The following is a 23,467-nucleotide window of genomic DNA, read 5'->3' as shown; positions in this document are numbered from 1 at the left end:
CGGCTCGAGGTTTATCATTGAGACCATAGAGTTTCTCATCCGATTACCTAGAGGGAAATCTGGCGCTGCTGCGCTGTGGTATGCATGGGAGTGCCGGTATATTGTGGATTCGGATTGGCATCTTTCTCGTAGAGACAGGACACCTTGAAGACGCGCTTTGCAAGTACCGTTCCGTCTGTCACAATGATTCATTTTCTACTAGAGCAGCACGTGAAAAGCTGTTTTAGCTTTATTATTACGCGAAAACATGCTTTCTTTTACTATGAGAACTTGTTATTGTATGTACGACTACATGTTACGTAAAAAGTATGAGCGGGCCGCTAAAGTTGGAGGACAGACGACAAGGTTCGCGCTCGCTTTGAAACAGTTGGCCGTCTGTTCTTGCTTTTATTCGCTTGGTCATGCATCGTGGGTGAGTAAAGATGTAATATGCGTCAATCGAAATGTTTATGGAGATTTTACTTTGAGAACGCCTTATCTGCGTTGCCATATCCACGTTTCAGACGACGCCTCTTACAACACCAACCAACACGAGCCTCGCAGACACATATACCGTCATTCCCATGACGGCACGGTGCCCCCTTAAGAAACTCCCATAGAGGGTGGCGCCAGATTACCCTCTAGGTGTTATAGTGAGAAACTCTGTGATTTAAGACGGATCACTGCCCTCTCCAATGGCTGCAGGCCATCTCTTCCTAAAATGGTCGCCTCCTGCGCTGGAGCCTCGTTTTGCAACAATATTCCTTTGAGGTGCGTAACAAAAAGGGGAGTCTCAACGGTAACGCTGAAGGCTTAAGTCGAGGCCCCTAACGTAGGAATCAACCTCAAAGTTGTTTGTTACTGCTGTTCTTCTTCCTGAGGCCGGATTTTTAACATATCGCTTTTGTTTAGTGTTTCAAAGTAATGACGCGCTTTCTAGTTCAATTTTCCAATTTGTGGACGCGTTCTTAGTGTTGCTAGACTACTGTAAGGAACTAGCCAGTAGTAAAAAAGGGGAAAGAGCCTGGCATGGCTTAGTGAGGGTTGTGTCGTGCTTGCTGACTGAGCGGTTGAGTTTCAGCGCAGTTCTCATGCTTGCTGGGAACGAGAAAAAAATGGCAACTCTCCCGAAGTCGCATTGCAGTGTCCTGTGTGAACCTGAACGTGAGAACGAGGCCTCCTCTGTGCGCTGCGCTCAAAAAACGCCGAGGGACGACCGACTTCGGTTATGCGCATCATCGAGTGACATCCCCCGGACAGCGGATGCAGTCCCCTGACCATCGGGATCTCCTTCTTCCGGCGGGGCGGTCTGTTACGTTTAGCCTCCGACGTGCGGTATAGCCGGCGCGGATGCAACGGACGCCGTGCTTCGATCACAGCGGCGGACATTTTGGCCAGTTCAGCTCTGTCCCAACGCCTCCTGCTATGCGCGTCCAGGCATGCTTCAATGCCACGTGTCTTCGTGTGTGTGTGTGTGTGTGTGTGTGTGCATGTTGATGCCCACGCTTGTCAAAGCGCGGCCGCCGGGGAGAGGAGCTCCCCAACTGTGAAGCGAGGATGTCTAACCAGCGCCGGCCCGGTGGATGCGTCACTTCTTGTCACAACGTGTCCGCGTGCCGCCATCACGTGCGCCTCTACCGAGCCGTTCCTGCTTGCCCTCGACTCCGAGAGTATAAATGCAGCTGCCCCCGGACGCCAAGAGAGAAGCTTCGACTTATTCAGTCGAGTAACGGGTCTCCCGTTTCTCCACTTCGGTAGACCTGACCGGCCGCTCTTTTGCGATGCTAGAATAAACATGTTGTTCTGTTGGCAGTCGACTCATCCTTTGCCAGGACCTTCGGATGCTTCCAGCTGTGCCCCAGGCCACCAGGCCAACGCTACCCTTGGGGCTTGCGATCCATTTGCAACAATGGGATTCTCGACAACTGATGTAGACGAACGTTTCACTGTGTCAGAGATCAGACACCTTCTCTTCAATCTCAATGGCAGATCAGCCATGGCACCTCAGGGAATCACGAATAAATTCCTCAGGAACCTAGATGATAGGACAATCGAGGTAGTCACGGCCTAAATAAATGAGGTATGGAAAAGCGGACAGGTCCCGATAGGCTGGTGTACCGCAAAAGTGGTACTCATACCCAAACCAAAAAAACCCCATATATATATATATATATATATATATATATATATATATATATATATATATATATATATATATATATATATATATATATAAAATCTGCGGCCTATTCTCCTTACATCATGCATCGCCAACGTTGCGGAGCATGCGATACATAACAGGATCACTGAAGATATTGAAAACAAGGAGCACTTTACACACAACCTAATCGGCTTTAGACAGGCGTTGTCCACACAGGACATCATGCTTTTGCTTAAGAAAGCAATCTTTGATAACTCTACTCGCGACGTGAGAGGGATCCTCGCGCTGGACCTCTCCAAGGCGTTCGACAGGGTCACGCATAAACACATCCTGACGTAGATTTCGTCTCTCAACCTGGGCTAATGGTTTCATGATTACACCAGATCTTTCCTCGCGGATCGAAAGGCACACCTCCGACTAGGCTTGGTCACGGGAGGACCATACGAACTAGGCACCTGCGGCACCCGCAGGGCTCACTCCTCTCCCCACTCTTACTTAATATAGCTATGCACAAACTCTCCACTCGCCTGACTGCAATCCCGAACGTGGGTCACGCCATTTATGCGGATTATATCACGATCTGGGCGCCTGACGGATCGCTAGCCGTGCTCGAACACTCTTTACAAAGCGCGTTAGAGGCTACCGAAGATTTTCTTTAAACACGGGCCTTGAACTCTCCGCCGCTAAATCAGAGGTACTGTTATACCGCCCGTCCAGACAGGGGATCAGAAATATTGCGCCTCTGGAAACTCTCCCGATAGAAATTCGAGCTAAAAATGGGCATCCCATACCGAGGAAGGACTCGGTCGAAATTGTAGGTCTCCTCATTGATGCCAAGGGCTGTAACTCGACGGCCCTCAACAGGCTCACTGGACAGGCTAATATTGCCCTAAGACTTGTAGCCCGCGTCTCAAATGGAAGAGGTGGTCTCAAAGAGGACCATTTGCTCAGAGCTTATCAGGCATTCTTCCTGAGTCATGTAATGTACATCACGCCATACCTTAATTGGGGTAAAGCGGAAAAGGTCAAGCTCTACTCCCTAGTCGGGACCGGCCTCAAGCGCATGCTCGGCCTTCCGCAGTCCACAAGCACTGAGAAGCTGCTGGAGCTAGGACTCCATAACACCGTCTATGAGCTAATAGAGGCTCACACAGGGGCTCAGATAATGAGACTTTCATCCACTAAGCCAGGAATTAAGATTTTAGAAGAAGCTGGAATCCTACCCATACATGAACCAGCGACGAAAGTTAGCTTGACCCGGGAAACCAGAAGTCGCATCATGGTTGAACCCGTGCCGCGAAACATTCACCCAGTGCATAACGAGAGTAGAAGATTCGCGAGAGCCAAGTCCATCCTTAAAAAGATTAATCAGCAGAAACTAGATGCCTTCTTTGTCGATGCTGCCAGATATAGCAGTGGGGATAGGTTCGCTGTCTCGTTGGTAGACGCGGGTCAACCTGGTCAATGATGCCTCTGTTTACACAAAGTTTGCCCATGTGGCGGAGGAAGCAGCGATCGCTCTGGCTTTTCACAGCTCAAAAGTTCCCGCTATCGTCTTCTCAGACTCGCGCATGGCGGTTAGATCTTTCTCGTCCACTATCATATCTGAACAGGCGAACAGTATTATGATTAAAGCACTTCAAAGGACTATGGAGAGCAGCGAAGGAGGATACCAAATATCGTGGTTCCCAGCCCATCTAGATAGCTAAATAACCCGCTCGTATGTAATCCAAACAAACATGCCCACCGGAGAGCGCACGATTTCACGCACCGCACTGTCGCGGATAGCCAGGCTTGGAACGAGGTCAACATTCACAAAGAGCCATTATGTACTTTCCACAAAATTGTTTCCCATTATCGACTAGGGAGGAGAACAATTCCACCCCCTCACCCCAAATTGAATAAACCTCAGGCTACCGCACTCAGACTCCTGCAAACCCGTTTGTATCCCACTCCTCGATCCCTTAACAAGATAGATCCTGAACACTCACAGTCGTGCCCCAAATGTGGTCATGACTCATGCTCTTTTGACCACACACTCTGGCTGTGCCCAGTCCTTAACGCGCTCTCCACCCATCACGAAAGAACAATGGCAGGAATCTCTCAAGAGCAGCAATTTCCACATTCAACTCCAGGCTGTCCAGTGGACCCACGGCATTGCGGCGAGACTTGATCTCCTGGTCCACCGTGGGCGGAGCCAACGACTTGATTTTCGGGAGCCATCGGTTTTGGCTCCCCAAAATCTCAGTCCCTCAAGACTAAAAAAACTCCTTGTCATGTCATGTCACGCTTAATACGTACTCCTGAGGAGCTGGTATCTATGGATCAAGCAAAGCCGTGAGCAGAACCGAGAAGGAGCTCGTCTGCGCCATGCCGAAACTGCAGCCGAGCACAAGAACAGATTCGTGGCGCTAAGCACAAGCAGCAACTGCAAACCCAGGGTTCGGCAGGCTACCAAGCCGTCGTTTAATGAACCATCGGGATTAACGCCGTGATAAACGCTGGGGCCATACCATTCAATTTTGACCATGCATACGGAGTGATTTTGTGGTTTTTCTTTTTAAAACAAGACAATAGCGTAACATTCCCGGGATGATCTGTTAGAGCTGTTGTATTTCTGACGTGTTTCTTGCCCTTGATTGTTTCATTGCTTCCTTCCTAACGAATCGGAGAACTGTGCTGCCCATTCAAATGTGAATTCCTAGCTTGCTCCTCTCATTTTTGCCCTTTCTGCTTCACGGTTCCATGTTTCCGATGGCAATAGATAGTAAGGTGGCTTATTGGCCTCGTAATGGCAGCAATCTTTCGTAAAAAAGCAATATTCAGTTACTGGCTCCACTAAATGTCTTCAGCATGAAAAAGCACCTGACCGTCCTGAAATATACACGGTGCTGGACACTTTCTTTAATTGCGTCCACATGCGTATACAAGAAAGACACATTTTGGAAGAAGAAAACCTTCAGGATTTCTAATGACTGTGTGTACATACTTCCACAGGCTTCGCAAATGCAGTTCTTTAAAGGGAGCGTGGTCACATAAATAAAAACTACTATTGTGAGCGGAAGTAACGTTCTACAAGCATTTCAATGCGCCGAAGCGCGAACGCGAGTTACAAGACCACGCTCTTAATTTCTTTCTTTTTTTTGTCGCGTATGTCAAAGCAGGTGATTTTTAAAATGGAACGTGACAGTTGCTGAATGAAGCTTCCTGGAAGCCCGACTCTGAAAACTACTAAAGAAATGTTAGGCATACCTCCTGCTCAATCGCATAAATCAAAGCTGAATTCTCTGTTCATATTCCAGATGCAGTACGGCCGACAGCGCTTGTCATCTTTCTGAGTCGACAAGTGAATAAGCACTTGCCATCCGCGATATATTATATGTGCAAGTGCGAAGACAAATTTTCACGTGATACGTTGCTGACTGGAGTTTCCGTACGTGCGCTTGGGTATCTGTGTGAACGAAATGCCGCCCCTGGACTACATTCGGTTTCTTATTCCCAAGTGGCCCGTGCTGATGTTGGCATCCGTCATCTCGCTTCTCCACCTGGAATTCAGCCCGGACCTATCCAGCTATGACACCAAAGATTTATACGATTCTTACGACTACATCATAGGTAGGTGTGTGTTGTACTTTCCCTCATAATCATTACTGACTGTTTTGTCGATGAGTGTAAAATACTGTGGCAGAGTGCACTGTGTTGTACCCATGCGACCATGGTAAAGCTCGTACGTTCTGCTGCTAGTTGAATGCAGCTGGTATTTCTCATAGATGGTTGGCTTTAAGAGGCACATTGTTATATGTTGGAAACCCTGTTTCGGCTTTCATTAGGAGTGAAGTTTTCCGGGGAACACAATTCAACTACACTTCGCGCCATGCAAGGAGGTTGATGATGCAATAAATGCAAAGTTTCAGTAACTTTCTTTCAATATATACAGTACTGCAACCGAGGCATCAATTTTGGGCCAACATGTTGTTAGCACCAGGTCACGTCACGGTTGTCGTAGATTAGCAGACAACGAAGAAAAAGAATGGACCATGGGCTGCTGCCTCTGCGGCTGGCGCCAAGAAGTGCGTGAACCTTTATCATTATCATGTTACCTCTTGTGTTTTTTCTCTGGTCATGAAAGTGTTTAGTGGACGTCTTGCGACTGCGTCTATTCAGGCGGCGCTACCTATAAGAGGTCAGCATTTGGCAACATATGGGACCGACAACCCACGGACAACGAGTGGCTCCCAATGACGTGGACTACTAGCGATGGGAAAGACGAGTTTATTATAAGAACTGCAACCGGCGCAGCCTAATACTCATCGGAACTGCACCCAGGCAAGCAAAACGCGGAGCCGGCTACTATATGAGCAAGACCAAGCCAACCAACGAAAATTGTGAATGAGGCGATGACGCTGTAGGATAGTGGCTGCGACGAACGAATGGCATTCAGCAAGGCTCTAGACACGCTCATAGCAAGCCGTGACTAGCTTCGAAAGATCAATGTTGTACTCGAGGAGGTCGTTCCTGTCCAGAATTTTGAAAGGTAGTGTGAGTCTGAAGCGCATTATAACGAACAGACGCTTGAGGCACTGACACGCCTGCGGGTCCGACTCAAAGATCTCAGCGTCCGCAACACGGTGCAGATTCCTCCCTTGACGACGCTAAATACGCCACCGACGGTGGCGTCACTGAACTTGGGACATCGTCTCCCAACACTGACCATCAAGCCTTTCCACGGAGTCAAGTGTCAAGGACGTCGTTTTGGAAGCGATTCAACAGTGCAGCCCTCGCGAATACAAGTGTCCTATGTGAATTTCGTACGCTGATTACAAGGGTCTTACAAAATCCTTACTCACACATTTTTGGTCTACTTAACAACTATGTAGGATAATACAAGTTTGTCCGCTTTACACGTAGCTTTAGATAAAGTGACAAAGGTGTGTAATTTTTCTTCATTTTTGAATTAGACAGCTGTAATCTTGCTAGCATCGTTTTTTGAAATTCACAACTTTGAAAAGTTTTAATAGAAGAAATGATGGCTGAAATCAAAAGTTCGTTGGCAACATGTATTAGGTATGAAATCTTCTTTAAATACAACAGGCCTGACTAAGTTTGGAGCAGTGGTTGCGTGGAAAATTTATTTCTCCTTTTCCACGTATTTAGGTAGCAGCCCCCGAGCTAAAGCTTCCTCCTAATGTCCGTGACATTTACAATCAATCGCGATAACTTGAGCGGGCAACTTTTCCTTCATTCCTCGTGGCTTAACCACAATAGACAGTGTACTTAACCAGTACATAGCAGACAGTGCGAACCACAATAATCGACACGAAGTAAGTACTGTAATAGACAGTACTCAATCAAAATATGCAGTGCTGCAGAAGTTTGACTATAAACACGACTCGCATCAAAATGGCGGAGGAAGCGACTATAGCGTTAGCCATAATACAAGCCAACGCATACTACATAATCAGCGATTTTCACATGGCAGTACGAAACTTCGCAAACGGCCGCATCTCACCTGAGGCGCTAAGCATACTCAGAAAAGGCAGAACAAGGGAAGACAGATGCGTCCAAATTCTATGGATATCAGCCCACACCCCTGACTCAACAGGGGAGGACAACTCTAACGCGGCGGCGTACAACGTATCCCGAGGGCTCACTTTCCGAGTTGCGACGAACTCCTCCACAGGGCCCTCCGAGGTATATGAATGGGAAGACAGAATGACCAGGTTCAACGATATTACCAACCACTACAACATGCAAAGATGCACCGCCACCGCATCCACAACTCAATAGAGTGCAACCTGTCCAGTGGAGAGAACTACAAATAAAATCATATGCGCATCGGATACTAACGCACACTGTTTTGGCACAAGTGTGTGGCACCAGAGCCACGCTAGAATGCACGCTATGGGAATGCCCGGAATGAATACACAATAATGACAGTGAGACATCCACCCACAGCCTCCGCGCGCAGGCCGTGCTGCTAAGCTGTAACCTGGAAGAAAAACTCTGGGCAGTCCAGCGGGCCAAGGAAGCTGCCGGCAGACAAGAACTCATGGCCGTAACTTCGGCAGCTGCCCCAGCCCACTAACTCGCCGGTCGCGAATCGTTCTGATTCGAAATAAAGTTTACTCCCTCACTCACTCACTCTGGCCCCCAACCCTTTGTACAGGACCGCATTACATACGCTACTTACTGCTCAAGGAAGTTCTTCGTAATGTTTGTTCACAATAATACTAAAGCTGTAACTTTTAGTAAGCTGAAGTTGTATTTGTCAATTCCAATAGCGACGTTGAAATTGCAGATACAGGTTACTATACACTTCCTTGTCATCTTTAGGCGCTGAACGCCGGCTGTCCGCGGGTTTCGCTGCCCATGTTTTGTGTCACCTCAACAGATGGTGACGCTTTGCGTGGAGCCTTCTTAAGGTGTGTCTACCAGCTGCGCTGTGTTAGGAGTTATTGATGTCGCGCTGCTAAGCACGACGCCACGGGATCATATTGCTCCGCGGCAGCCGCATTAGGACGAAGACGAAAAGCAAATAAGCCCGCGTGCCCTGCATTAGGGGCACGTTAAAGATCCCCTGGTGGTGAAAATTAATCCGGCGTCCCCTACTATGGCGTGCCTAATAATCAAACCATTGTTTTGGCACGTAAAGCCCTAGAATTCAATTCATCCTTCTTCCGGCAGAGCAGTGCATTCTATCTCGTCGGCGTCTTTCGCGGCCTGTCATGCGGCCTTGAACCAGTTTTCTTCTTTTAGCGGGGCAGCATCCACATGAACCAGTGTACAGTATGACGTGGTGCGATGTGGTGTAGTTGGGTTTACCGTGGAGAACATGCACTACACCCATTTAAGATTGTGGCTAGTATCCTCTCCAACTAATCGGCTTTGCCGGTTGCCATTTCATGTTTAATCTCCACTCTCGATTAATGGAGCACCAGCAATATTTGTTTATGAATATTGGGCAGATCGTGCAATAAAACAAGCTCAAGTAAAGGTTCAGTGAGAGAGTACATCGTGAGAAATCCTAGAGCCACATACACATGTGCGTGGTTATGTTTTTACAAGTGCTGCACGCAACCACAGAGGGGAAAAAATACTGCTGGCAACACGCAGCAGCTCAACAAAATCGTACATTTATTCAGTACGAATCCAAGAGACATGCATGCATGGAATGAATGGCAATAAACAGTCTGCGTGCATAACGACTTGCGCGCGAAGTAGCGCAATACTTCTTCCGTGAACAGCTGACTAAACAGCGCTGCATGCATGAAACAGGATGAAATGAACCCTACGGGACTCACCAGCGCACAAAGGCATTAGCGGCATCTTGCGAAACACCAATGTTGCCAGCTGAGCTGGCTACGTTTTCTTCGCTGCATTCATTCATGGTCTCCAAGAATTACGCGCACCAGCCCGGGACCGCAAATGTCGTAGGCCATGTTTCGTCACATGAGCTGGTGACTATGCAATCGGAGTCAATATGCGCGGTGTATACAACGACATCGCTGCTTTTGCTGCTCAAAGAATGGTCGCTTGCTTCATCACGCGAAGTTGGCGGTGTAGAAAACATGGCATTCGATATCTGGAGCAAATGCGGCAACAAACGGCAGCTATGCTCCGTCCTCAAGTGGCGCGGTGGCTGATATTGTAGCACACAATAGCTCGGTTCCTTGCAGCACATGACAACACACATGGCATGGCAATATGGAGGTCGATGCCGGAGGTCAGGGCTTGGAGCCGGCGAGTTCTTGCTCATATTTTGGGCAGAAATGGGCTTTTATGACCCCCTACTACAACTTCTCGCGGACATTCATAAATTGTGGGGTCACCGTTTAATTCCCCCTTTAAATTTTCATATTAGGCTGAAAATCTTTCCTACACAATGGAACGAAAGCTACTTATCCCACATACCTCTTTGTGTCACAGTGAAAAAAAATTCACTGGCAGAAAGGGCAAAAATCTTGTTGCCGAGTTGCAAGGTGTTGCAACTTAACAAGGTACTGTAGAGACTGCAGTTTTCTACACATTGTGTAGAGAATGCCGTTTTCTAGACATGTTAGTCTAAACTTTTACAAAGTTTCTCTCGGAGTTAAGGTAAATTGCGTTTAATTGGTCTTAACATGACATGAACATAAGTGGGCAAATTTATTTCTTCTAGTAACAAGGCAAGAATTGCGGATACTGTGTCAGGATAATGGAAAGAATTCTGTCATACCGGAAGCAGAAAGGCACAAGATTTCACCATGGAACTTTCTGGAACGTTGCGCGAAGCGCAAGCTCAGGTTCGAAGAAGTTGTGAATGTTCGGTTTGCACACTTTTCCTGACTGATGACTTACTGGAATTACATTCCAGTCTTAAAACCGAAGCTGTGGTCCGTGCACATTTATATACATTCATCACACCCTCCGTCTCAACCCAAGATGTGAACGATAAACTAGACAATCTCTGCTAGCCTCCTCATAGAATCTTAACAACCTTTTATAACAATAACGATTTGTGCTACATGCTAGCCATACTACCAACTCCAGACACCTGAAAGCTCGTTGATTCAGTAACATGTTATCGATAAAAACGCTGTTGACCTTGAAACTACTCCTGTCATCGAACTCTGACGTGGATACATTAGTCTACGTCACATATATGCATTACTACCAGAATATCAATCATAATTTTGTAGGAATCTCACACAGAAAATGAACGTCAAGTAGTGTTACACGATTTGGAAGTTATTTTTTTATTTACAAAGTAAAGGTGCACAATATGCTGAATTTTCATCTTTCTTCTTTACATATACCATACATTTCCAAGAAAAAAGAACAACAAATTGGTGTACACACTTGTTGGCATTAGTTTAACACGGGACGAACAATGGTAAATTTTTTTAATGTTAAGCCCATTGATCCACACACTCCTAAAAATAAAGACGTATAGCCGATAGACGTAAAAATAAACGGGTATAGCGAAGACGGCATCATGAGAACGGGATGTCGATGCTTGACGTGTGACGATAGTATAACGGCGACAAGAAGACAAAAAGATGACTGCATGGCGACGCTAATGTGACGACGGCAGTATGGCTACAGCCGGAAGAACAAGCGGAAATAATGACCATGGCATGACCAAGATGACGTGAGAATGACGGCATGACAACGGCTGCATGATAGCGTCTGTGTGATGAAGACCTAATGATGACGTTGTCATGACAATGGCGGTATAATCACGACGGAATAACGACAGCATTATCAAGGTACACTGACGAACAAGGAATGACGTTGATGGATCGGCGAAGTTGGTATGACGACGACGTCCGCACTATGGCAATTGAATGAGGTTACCGAAGTGAGGACGATTGTGAAAGAACAGCGTGACGACGATGGCATGGCCACGATATTGTCGCGTGGTAGTGACGGTGAAGAAAGGAAAACTGTGATTGGTGGAACTAGCGTTTTATTGGGCAAACTTGTGCCCACAAAACCAAGTTACACTCAAAGCACAGCAAGAGCGGCGAACAAGGTCAGCGGTCGTCGAAATTACATGTGCCGGTCAAGTGCGTCGGCTTTTATACATTCAGTCATCGAAGGTTCCATAGTAATCACTGGTGCCCATGTGTCTTCCAGAAAGTTCAACACCATTGTCGTCACGCATACATGAAATAAGGTAACACAAGCTTCGGTGACTACAGACAAATGGTGACTACAGACTACAGGCGAATAGAACCATCGATAGGATTCGAGAGACTTCCGATACATGCAGGCGCGTTCCGCGCTGAGCGACAGCCTTTGTTAGATGGTGAAAAGCGCTCACCCGAAAAGGATAAACAAGTCGACGTGCCAATATGACGACTGCAGCATGAAGATAGTCGGATGACGCAGTTACAATGATGACGATGAACTGACCGCCATGGCATCCTGACGGAGATCCACGGCATCCTGGTGGAGAAAATGCATGATAACGATGCAGTGACCGCGACGTCCTGACCGTGGCATGAGTGCAATGGGATGACGACGAGTGTGTGATGACAATGCGTGAGGGTTACTGTATCACAATCCTGCAATCCTGTATGTATGTAGGACGACATATCCGCGATCGAACGACGACTGTATGATTACAATACTGCAAGGAAGATAAATAGATGTCGATGGAACGACGAAAGCAGTATGACGGCGGCGGTATGATGACAATGAGACAACGTTACTTGAAATGATGACAATGATAAAATGAGAGCGCAACAACCGTGGCATCAGGACGACTAATGGACGACGATGACGTAATGACGGTGGCATGATGACAGCTGTAGGACAAACGCGAAATGAGGAGGACACAACTGCGAGAAAATAGCTACAGTGACCCAAGCTATTAGGCTTCGGAGTTTTCCCTGCGAACATTCCAATTTAAGAAAATTAAGAGAAAATTCCTCTTTAATGAAGCGGCTTGTTGGCAGTCATCTAGCCTCACATAGCTGCTGTTGTGGCTGTCCTGCATTATTTATTCAATACAAAATACTCAGGCGCTATGGTGACCAGCGTGTAGGTGGGGTGTGCGAGGCTTTTTGCATCATTGAAAAAGGCAATACGTGCGTGAGTGTGCCTTAGGTATAGCTCCTCACCAAGAAACTCACGTATCTTGCACATAAATGGTGACTACTTAGTTGTACTGTTTGTATGTTCTTCATTGTATCTATGTTTCGACGATATATTCCTGCTTTTGTATGTTCTCCTCTACATCCGGCCTGTTCAAACTCCTGTATACATATACTAATGCGTGCGCAATAAAATATTAGTTGATACTGAGCACTTCGTCTGCCTGAATCTGCACGTCCAGTATTTTGCGTCGTTACTTGAATTTACTTCCGACACGTACCAAGCAGACGAAGTTCCCACCCTATGCCAGGGTAGGAGGTGTGACTAAGACGGCATGAGGACAGCGATATGTCACGAAGCTGGAATAACCACAATAAAACGACCATGGCGGCATCGCGGTCAGAAGCGCACAGGCAGTGGCCCAAGCAGGTATGTGACTTGGGCCACTCGACCGGCGTTAAAGGCTACATAGCTAGATAGATAGATATGCTCAAAATGGCTCATCTAGGGAAAGAATACTATTCGCCGTGGCGTCCTCCGGCTTTTACATTAGGCTGGTGCGTCGGTAACATAAACGCTGAAAATTTCGGCCAAGTGTAATCGAACGGTAGTGCTTGGAATATTTTCTGCAGACCTGCCTCAAACAGATCACTGTGAGTGCTCTGGCATGCTTGGAACTTCAACGAACCCTGGAATAAATACGGATCAGCAACCCCTTCAATGTTAGCTCAACTCATTTAGTATCTAAGAACAGGCAAAAAAGACACATGAGTAACTTTTCCTTTACTACCACAAAAACAGCGAGCTCGGAATGCAATATGATAGTAAATTGGAGTTTAGTATTAGAACTACCCAAGTATATGGCCCTCAGGGTCACATAATGCTATAAAAGTTGGTTCAATTTTGCCTCGTAAAATAAAATAGTGAAGCATGTTTCCCAAATCCTGGATTTAGTAGTCTCGCCTAGCACGTCATTTGAGTGGTGGCAGGTACAGCTGACCGGCGATACCCTGGTTGGACAAGAAGCTCTCGTCCAGCAATACGTCAAGCAGCCATGGCCAGTGGAGTCCTGGAATGAGCACACCACCCACTCGAACTCAAGAGTAACGACCTCAATGGTCCAAATAAATGTTTTGTTTCTCTCTCTCTACTTCGCAGCGCACAATTTTGTCAAGGCAAAAATGTGCGCTGCGAAGTAGAGAGAGAGAAACAGTCTTTGCACCATTTTATTCTCAATGTAGTAAATGTGGCAGCACTATGGGTATGCTTTTTCAAAACATGCACGCAAGTTCTTTTTACCCTCAATTAGATAAAAAAATCGTAGCGAAGCTTTTTAGCGCAGGCCACTGAGGTGACCTAATTTTGAGCATAGGCACGAACTGTCGTATTGTCCTGATCTGTGGTCATCGTGACGATATATGTACGCACGCGCAATCGCCTATCGCCTCTGTGATTAAATGTGCCAGTAACGTAAGAGAACGTATAACTCGTACTACCTTAAGGAATGTTTCATGCCCAGGTTAGGAGGCGTGACTAAGACGGCATGACGACAGCGATATGTCATGAAGCTGGAATAACCACAATACCTCCCCCCGTAAACGCCACCTCCCCGTTACGACGACCGAAGGGAAGTGACCGTCTACGTTGGAATGATAAGCGGCAGTGGCACCAGCTGTGGAAGAAGACGACGTCGAGCACGTGAAAATGACACAAGCGCATTCTCGCTGATGGTATGAAGAACTTTATTGAGGTCCTGAGGGATCAGTCTGGGACTGATGCGGGCCACTCCCACGTCGGTACAGAGAGGCCAAGCCCCTCTGCTATCACACGGGCCCTCTGGACAGCCCTGAGCTGGTCCGCCAGCACTTCACTGTGCAGCATTCGCTGCCACCACTGTTCACCTCGAGAACCATCACCGGCCAACGCCAAGCAGCGCCACAGCATGTGTTGTAAATCGAGCAAACCCCCACACTTACTACAATAGACTGAAACCCCGCAGTCCGGATTAATTTTATTCATGATGGCGCCGAGAATTTTAAATGCGAAGCATTTCTTGGCGAACGTTTGCCACTTTAACAGTCCCTATCTAGCCACCTACATCTTCGTACTGTCATTGTCGTTTCGTGAAACGTGTGATCCGAAATTGGCACAGTATGAGAGGAGTGTATGGGGAACGTAAATGATCGGTCATGACAAGAACATCATGTCTTGTGTTTCGTCTAGGTCATGAAACAACCACCTACAATTTGGTGACTCATGGTTGTTTCGTTAACTTGGTATGTACCACAATTGGCGTAATATGAGAAGCGTGTATGACAAACATAAATGATCGGTCATGAAATGAATACCATGATATATCAGTAATGTATGTCATGAAACAGCCGCCTTTGTCTTGGTGCTCTCATGGTCATTTCGTTAACGTCGTAGGCTGACTGATTGTATGTATGTATGTATGTATGTATGTATGTATGTATGTATGTATGTATGTATGTATGTATGTATGTATGTATGTATGTATGTATGTATGTATGTACAGTCGCAGCCAAAAATAGGCAGCCCACGGTTCCGGGCGCAGGAGCGACGACGGGTCCACACCACGACGCTGCTACCTCCGCACAGTGATTCGCATAATAATTCCCACAGGGCGCGGGATCTAACGACTTTTTTAAACAGTCCTTTTTGAAAAAGCTGTACAAGACATTAAAAAAAAACATTTTTTCGTAACCCTGTGCATGGGACATTTTATGACCCGAGTGTGACACGGGTAGTTAAAGGGGCGTTACAGGTTCCCGATACCATTGAACTTGGACCCTTTGTGCGCTCTCACATGGATCAGCGAACATTGCGATAGTTTCCGCACACAGACGTCACGAAACCTTGGATCTGACATACATACAGCTTCGCTGTAAAAAGAAGGTAGTTTGTCCCATACTCTAAGAAAGCACGTATTCCTTATGAGTTCGATTGTTATAAACGCCTTCCATACATCTCGCCTATTTAGGTGGTTTGCATATTGGTTTCAGAGAAAAAGTGTTTTTTTCTCTAATGTAACAACGTTTTCAGTAGAAATCACTGCTTTAAATAAAGCAATAGTGGTAACAGTGGCAGGGCCCTGATTATTTAAAGATAAGTACAGCTCATATTCTCCCATTTGCATGCATATTTAGTGGACATTGTCAGAGGGTTTATCCGAAAGTCTTTTGCAACCTGTGCGTGAAAACGTCGAAGTAGTGTTGTTACTTGGAAGCGCGAATGCTGGTGCGCCACTGCGCAATGGCTTCGTAATACTGAGCACGGGCTTTCTCCCACCTCATGTGCCACCTTTACCTGGTACGTTGCAGTGGGTGGTGGTACAGCGGGCTGCGTACTAGCCAATAGGCTGTCGGCGGATAGCCGTAGGACCGTTCTCTTAATCGAGGCTGGTGGCGTCGAGAATGCTGCAACCGACATACCGCTGTTCGCGCTCCTGCACTTCCACGGCGAGTACGATTGGGACTATCGCACCGAGCCACAGCAGCAAGGATGCTTAGGCATGAAGGACAACGTGAGTAGAGTGTTCGCTGCGCATAATTTTTTTAGGCGTTCAAGTGCCGGACAAGATCAACTTAGGTATTTGGTGTTTGTTATATCATTTAGTTCAGTATTTATTAATGATTAAAATCTGGAGATGTCGTACGAGTCCTCCTGTTTAAGCAAGTATACTTGTTCAGACACCAAATGGAAAATGTGATTAGACTGTTTACTGTAATTATTTTTCTCCATGTTTTGGCAGCCTTCTATAGATCCTTTTGGCAGGCATCAAACGCTAGATTCCTAGATACAGCTAGAAGGCCGCGATATGCGCCCCTTGCTTTTGAAGGCAGTATTTCTGTGGCTATATAGATGCTGGCTAAGCGTACTATCTTGAGCTCACTTAAAGGAAGTTTGCGTTATTACTTACTAATTGCAAGAAAGCCCAGACATGTGCCTACTAGAGAAAAAAGAACAGGCCCAATGAACACTTTCTTGCAGCTGAATGTACTGCACTGAAAAAATGAAATATATATATTCAGAATGAGTATTGACGTAAAATATGGGAAAAACTGACCGTGGTTGTTTAGTGGCTATGGTGCTAGGCTGCTAAGCACGACGTTGCGAGATTAAATCGCAGCCACAGTGGACGCATTTCGATGGGAGCGAAGTGCGAGAACACCCGTATACTTAGATTTAGGTGAACGGTAAAGGACCCCAGGCGGTACCAACTTCCGGAGTTCCCCACTATGGCGTTCCTCATTATCAGATCGTGGTTTTGGCTCATAAAACACCATAATTTAAAATATGGGAAAAAAACAAAGGCCCTCTTGCACTGGTATGGTAAAAGTAACTGTACTGTTTATCCTTAAGTGAAAACGAAACTTGACTCCCTCAGACACTCGCGTTCTTTCAGATTGCGTAGGCACAAGACTTTTGAAAGTGTATAAGTAGTATACAAAGACATAGTGGGTGTTCCTTCCACCGGAACCTGGCACTGCTTCAATTGTATGGTGCCAATTAGGATGCAAATAGTGCGGCGTATCCTCTTGAGACGTCCCGGATGCACTTTATTAGGGTAGATCTGTCTGAATCTGATTCTGGGGCCGAGTGAGAGAGTTCGAATGATGCGCCCTGAATAGAATTCGGAATAGTCGGAGGTCGTGTGGGCCTGGCTGTGTTGAACTTTCCTTAGTTTTTGTGCGCGTGAGTTCGACTGAGCTAAATGTTTCTGCGTTTAAGGCCCAATTAGCTCGGCGTACAAGCATTCTCCTGAATCTGAGCGTGAGTAAGCCGCCTTGGTAGAATGTTCGTAGTGCGTGAGTACGAAATATTTTTACGACCTACGAGGATAATGCATATTTTACAGCGCAGCTGTTTACCTGACGGACCCGTAGGAATGAGCCGTACGCTTGGTCTCGTAGTGAGGGAGGGGGGCGGCGTGTTTGGGCTGGCTAACGTCCGTAAGGTAAACGTAAAAAATGGCGGCGCGAGCGCCGAATAGGGGAGTACGAAGGATATTACGGTGGCGAAGAAGGAAAGGACACGTGATTGCACCGCGCGCCGCAGCTGCGGAGTGGGGCAGCGCACATGCTCTCACCGCCGCTGCTGCCGGCTACGTCCGCTGTTGTCTGCCCTCAATACAACGACGCAGCAGTTGTGGCAGGGATGTGCGCCGCGGAAGCCGCCGTGCTGTGTAAGAAATTATTTGCGCATTGCAGAAGCAGACCATTGCAACAGTTGTAACTTCAACGAAATGGGAAAACTGGGAAGACCACGCGTTGTGGACACAGCCGGATAACAAGCCGAATACGAGGAGAGGCGTTGACAGCAGAGGCGCCACTATAGCCAACGATAAAGTGCCCGTGCGAAAGCGGAGAATGCGGCCAGTGACTTTGCCTCCGAAGAACATTAGCGAGAGCAGACGCGAAAGGCTAATCGTCAGCGTCGAGCGCAAGCTACTAATGAAGGTAGCGCACTAGAGGCAGCTTGTAAGCGCCAAGTGAGGTCGTTCGAGTCTGCTTCCAAGCGTCAGAAGCGTGATGGGCACCTCCTTTGAGCTTTTTACCAGCGAAAATTCCAAATTCAAGAGAATGTTCTAACCCGTCATCACATGAATGTTAACGGCGGAATTTTTTTTCACTACTCAGCACATGATAGCGGAGAATGCGTGTATGCGTTGTGATAAATTTAAGTTTTACGGAATTCTGAAAATATCCTGTTGGAGGTAAGAATTCTTATCCCTGAACTAGATTATTCAGTGGGGGACAGTACTTGCCCTAGAAATGGAAACCAAAAAATTACAAAAACGTACTAATTATCGTTATAATTATTTATGTTACATTACAGTTTTGAATTTACGAAACGTAGCGTATCCAAGGCTCATCTAATTGGAATGATTATATAAAATGAAGCCAATTTCTAGACATGCGGCATCAAACTCGCCATAAAAGTTCAGTGTTGTTCCACTTACTTTTTAAAAAAAGTGATTTATATACGTTCACACACTGGAGTAACTGGAACAACTATGTATTTTGTCCCACAATTTGGGAAATATTATTTCAAGCCTGTTGTAGTCCTGCAAATTTATTTGAAGTAAATACGTTTTGCAAACTCACTGGCTACTATTTGTAAATTCCAAATGTGTGCCATAAAGTAAATAATAAGGAAGGCAATTAGTGAACTTTGCGCTAAATTTTTGCATATGTGTTAGGTGTATCGTGCTGGTCACGTCTTTATGTTCGAATAATAAAGCACAAGGACAAGAAGTTTCCCCTCTACCACGGGCGAACTTTAAAGATTCCGTAAAGCTCAATCGTGGTCACTCTGTATATTAGCACCAGTTAAGGAAGAACATTCAGATTTGCCCCAGCCGTGGTGGTTTCAGGGTTTTGACGTAGCCCTGCTAAGCCTGAGGGACCGGGATTCAATCCTGGCCGCAGCAGCCGCGTATTAATAGAGAAGTACGAAAATGCATATGTACCGTGCATTGGCAACTTGGTAAAAACCCCATTTGTTCAAAATTATTCTACAGCTCCCTACTACAGTCTGCCTTATAACCATATTGCGGATTTTGCATCCAAAATCCCCATCATATTATTCCATTTTGAAAGGGTTGCTTGCTTTATTATTTAATGCTAAACTTGGCGTAGGCTTCAATTTCACAATGGCAACATGCGCTTGAAAGGTAATATTTCAAGAGATAATAACTATTTTTTGTTGTAAGTTATTTGGACATTTCAGTGCACCTTTGGAATGTGTAGCTGCTCAGGCAATCAGTGTTAGCAAATTCAATCACACTATATGTGATTTCTTTAAATGAGATTTCGTAATGAAACGATAGCTTCCTGATGCGCTATTTTATTTTGTTTAGGTGAGTTCTGAGTTAGTAGTAGTCTTGTCTGTGCTGAATTGGCAGCTCATCCCTTTGTCGATGGCATTTTCTCAATTAGGTACCGCGAATGTGTACCATCGTCTATGCTGTCCACTAACGTAACCTAACAGCGAATACTCACTGCATATTTCAATTGTTCTGGCACATATATACCGCGCAGAAACGAGAGGCATTTCTGGCGGATTGTAAGGGTTCTACATTGGTGTCCACCTAACTGTCATTGAAAGCAGTACTTTCTTCTCTGAAGCAATGCTCCGCTAATATTAAATATCACGGTTTAAAGCACACAAAAACAAGTGTTTCACTTTCGCTGAATCTGTTATATATGCGATTGAAGTATGTACCACTAATGCATTTTTAACCAATCCGCAGAGCTGATAAGTGCATAGCAGGCAGTAAACGGCATCTAAGCAGACGACATCTGTACCTGGCGGAATGCCGAAGAACCGCGCATTCCGAGTCATGTATCACATTTGGCGACCTTTTCGAGACGCTTGCGCTTGTATTTCAAACGTTAAATTCTGCAGGGAGGCTCCTCTTTGGCCACATTTTCTTAACGCAGGCGTTTTACGCTGTCTTAAATTTCATTCTAATTGGCCTTTACTGTTACACAACTTCAGAATTATTTACGAACAATAGATCCCATAGTGGAAGGCCGCGGACTAATGTTGACCACCAGAGGTTCGTTAATGGACACCCAAATGCAGAAAAACATGTGAAATAGCATTTTATTTTCATTTAGATACAGTCGCCATGGCCAGGAGTCAAACCCATGACTTCGTACTCTGCAGCGCAATGCCATATATCCAGTAATGAAGCCCGGTGAGCAAGCACACTTTTCAAGGACTGACCAGTAATTTTGGACATCACCCTTTCGGCAATCTATTGAACTTCAGCGCACGATTCACGTTACGCATCTTTTCAATTTTGTATATAATAGTTTTGAAAATTCTACCCTTTAATTTACAGAGGCGTATTGCGGCATTGTTCGACCAATTTCCGAAGGACAATGCACAAACTTTTTGGCCATGCAATGCTTTGTCCATCACGGAAAGGCATTATAGCTTATGCAAGTTGCTGCCCTGTATTATTTGATTCTTCCAATATTTCCTAGTGACTGTGCGAAATACTCGTAATACCAACATCCACAACGCAGAGGTGTGACTGGGCACGTGGTAAGGCTCTTGGTGGCTCGAGCGTTATCAACTTCCAGCTCTACGTTCGCGGTAACAGGAGAGACTTCGACCTGTGGGAACAGCGACACGGCGCCAAGGGCTGGTCTTACAAAGACGTTCTGCCCTACTTCAAGAAGTTCGAGAGCTACAGGGAGCCGAAAGCAGATAGTGGTAGGTACTAATGATATTGTTGCTGTGTTTCTGATAATATTGAAAGCTGATAGCACACATCGGTATCCTTAAAAGTTGAGAACGACATCGCGTAGGTAAAATTCATCAGTGGAGTGAAAGATGTTTTATCACATTTTCGCATCGGAAATCTTGACGCGCCTCCTGAGACATATACTTCACCACTTTGGCCCCGGTGCGGTTCATATTGCTCTAGGTTTGCTCATGCGAAACCGAAAGCCATCACATTAATGTACGTTCTAGTTCATTATATTGTATGGGCTTGAGTTATACGAATTTATCAATACGATTATCATTGTTTGCCTACTTCAGGCATTTTCAGCCTATCTGTATGTATGAATGAATGCTTTATTTTTCAAGACCAATACGGAGCCTGTCAGAGGGGCAGAGGCTAAATGCTTAAAATGCCTGACAACAGCCTCTGACCCTTCAGAGCTTGGCAAGTGCTTTTAGGAAAGGATAACAGTCTAGATATCATCACAAACAAGTAAAAAAAACACCAAAAACACACAGTATATAACCATTTTACACTTTTATAAGAACAGTATCAATGTCTATGCAGATCTATGTTACTAACATAATGTATGAAGTACATATACACATTGAACATACATTTCACGTGCGTGTTATTTTTTATTATGCAACTATATTCATACAACATACGAATGCGTTTGTATACATGCACATATTGAACGCGTTTGTATATATAAACACACAAAAATCTAATAGTAAGTGGAGAAAGAACCACAGCAAGCAATATTGCCGAGAGTACTTTAGTTCAAAATTGATTACTAATTTTTTTATGTTATTTTTCAAGGTATTTATTGTGGTACAGAAATACAATTTTTTTTCGACTTATTTGGTACATCAGCTACCTGATATTGAATTTTCTGTAGTCCGTATTCAGTTCGTATTTCAAGAGTGCGTAGTTTTCGGAATCTGAAACAATAGCTAGGAGTTATTTCATCTTTTTTGTAGAGTTTGTTTGTGTGTATTTTAATGGCAATAGCTTCAAATAATATAACTCGCCTGCCCGCAGTATACCATGTTTTATAGATAAGGGAGCCGTTCTGAAACCATGCAGTTTACCCTAATAACTTTGAAAAGACCGTAAGATCCTTTTTTTTTAGTATAACAAGCTTGTTGCAGTTTGTTTTTGTTGGGGTACCCCAGACAAGTAAACCAAATGTAAGTTTGTAATAGAAAAGATAATAATAAAGAGTTCGCTTTAGCCAGAGTGGCAAATGGTGGGTTATCCTATACAAACATCCAACTGTACTTGCTAAATGCTGGGACGGGCGGATGGAGTGCATCTTTCTGCAAAAGCGCCGCTGATCTCGCCTACGTCTATCGTCGACCAAGGCTGTCTCCGCAATGCAAGTGCCGTTTTTGGCAAGCCATCGTTCTATCTACACGTGGCCACTGTCTACCGCGCACCCACCTGGAGCACCCTGACGTCACTAAGACGACATCGGCATGACGGATTCTTGGGTATAAAAGAAGCTGCAGCAGTGACGGCCTTCAGTGGACTCGGCGGCACGGCCGTGACAATGTTGGCTCACGTACCTTTGTACATGCAGGTTAGTGATAAGAAATATGTATTTCGTAGCGATTACCTTTGTCTGGTCGTGCTGCCGTGTCCACATACTATTGTGAGTTGTATCGGCGAGTGTTTCTCTTTGGCAGGGATGTTGTTGTTGTTATCAGGGGATGTTGAAGAGAATCCTGGGCCTACTAACACTGAAATGATCAAGGAAATTTTGATACGCAGAAAGTGATTTCGGGTAAACTTTCTGAAATCCAGGAAAAACTGAAGCAAAGTTAGTTCAAATGAATACCAGGCTTTCTTCCATAGAAGACAGTTTGAAGGAATTCGACGTTGTTAATAAGAGACTATCTAAAGTTGAGGACTATCTGCATGTACATGACCGGAATTTAGATGCTCTCAATCGAAAGGTTGATCAACTTGAAAACAGGTCCAGGCGAAATAACTTGATAATAAGAGGAATTGGTGAGGACGCACGGGAACCTCATGATGTTTTGTTGAAAAAGGTGAACGGTGATGTGCTTAGCGGCATTTTGAAGCTGAAAATCAATTCAGTTGAAAGAATCCATCACCTAGGTAAAAAGATTGAAGGTAGAGACCGTCCCATAATCATGAGGGTGGCTGATTTCAGAGACAAATCTAAAATTTTGCGTCATTGCTCGATGCTTAAGGGTACGAATATAAGCATCAGTGAGGATTATTCGAAAAGGATTGTTGAAGTACGAAAATGTCTATGGGTTTCTACACAGGAGGAAAGGTCAAAGGGAGCAAAAGTTAAACTACTATATGACAAAATGAAAGTCAATAATGCCCTTTATGCGTGGAATGAAATCACCAAAGAGCTCTATGAGTGTCAAGCACACCCTCAGGAAGACCCTGCTTGAATTTTGGAAAGCGATTCCTTGAGGATACTGAATGTGAATGCGAGAAGC

At 45.4% G+C, this 23,467-nt stretch overlaps 1 protein-coding gene across 1 annotated transcript in view; it reads left to right on the top strand.

Moving 5' to 3' along the window:
• Window positions 1-5,517: 5,517 nt before the first annotated feature.
• Window positions 5,518-23,467, top strand: part of LOC135903468 (glucose dehydrogenase [FAD, quinone]-like) — a 119,782-nt gene continuing 101,832 nt past the window's right edge. Inside the window, exons 1-3 of the mRNA XM_065433793.2 lie at window positions 5,518-5,755; window positions 16,063-16,265; window positions 20,782-20,971. Coding sequence (XP_065289865.1) covers window positions 5,605-5,755; window positions 16,063-16,265; window positions 20,782-20,971 — 544 coding nt within the window. The 5' untranslated portion in view covers window positions 5,518-5,604. The remainder of the gene's footprint in view (window positions 5,756-16,062; window positions 16,266-20,781; window positions 20,972-23,467) is intronic.

This window comes from Dermacentor albipictus, chromosome 7, assembly GCF_038994185.2.
Source record: "Dermacentor albipictus isolate Rhodes 1998 colony chromosome 7, USDA_Dalb.pri_finalv2, whole genome shotgun sequence".
NCBI classification, from domain to species: Eukaryota; Metazoa; Arthropoda; class Arachnida; order Ixodida; family Ixodidae; genus Dermacentor; species Dermacentor albipictus.
This window is presented reverse-complemented; position numbering and strand designations above follow the sequence as displayed.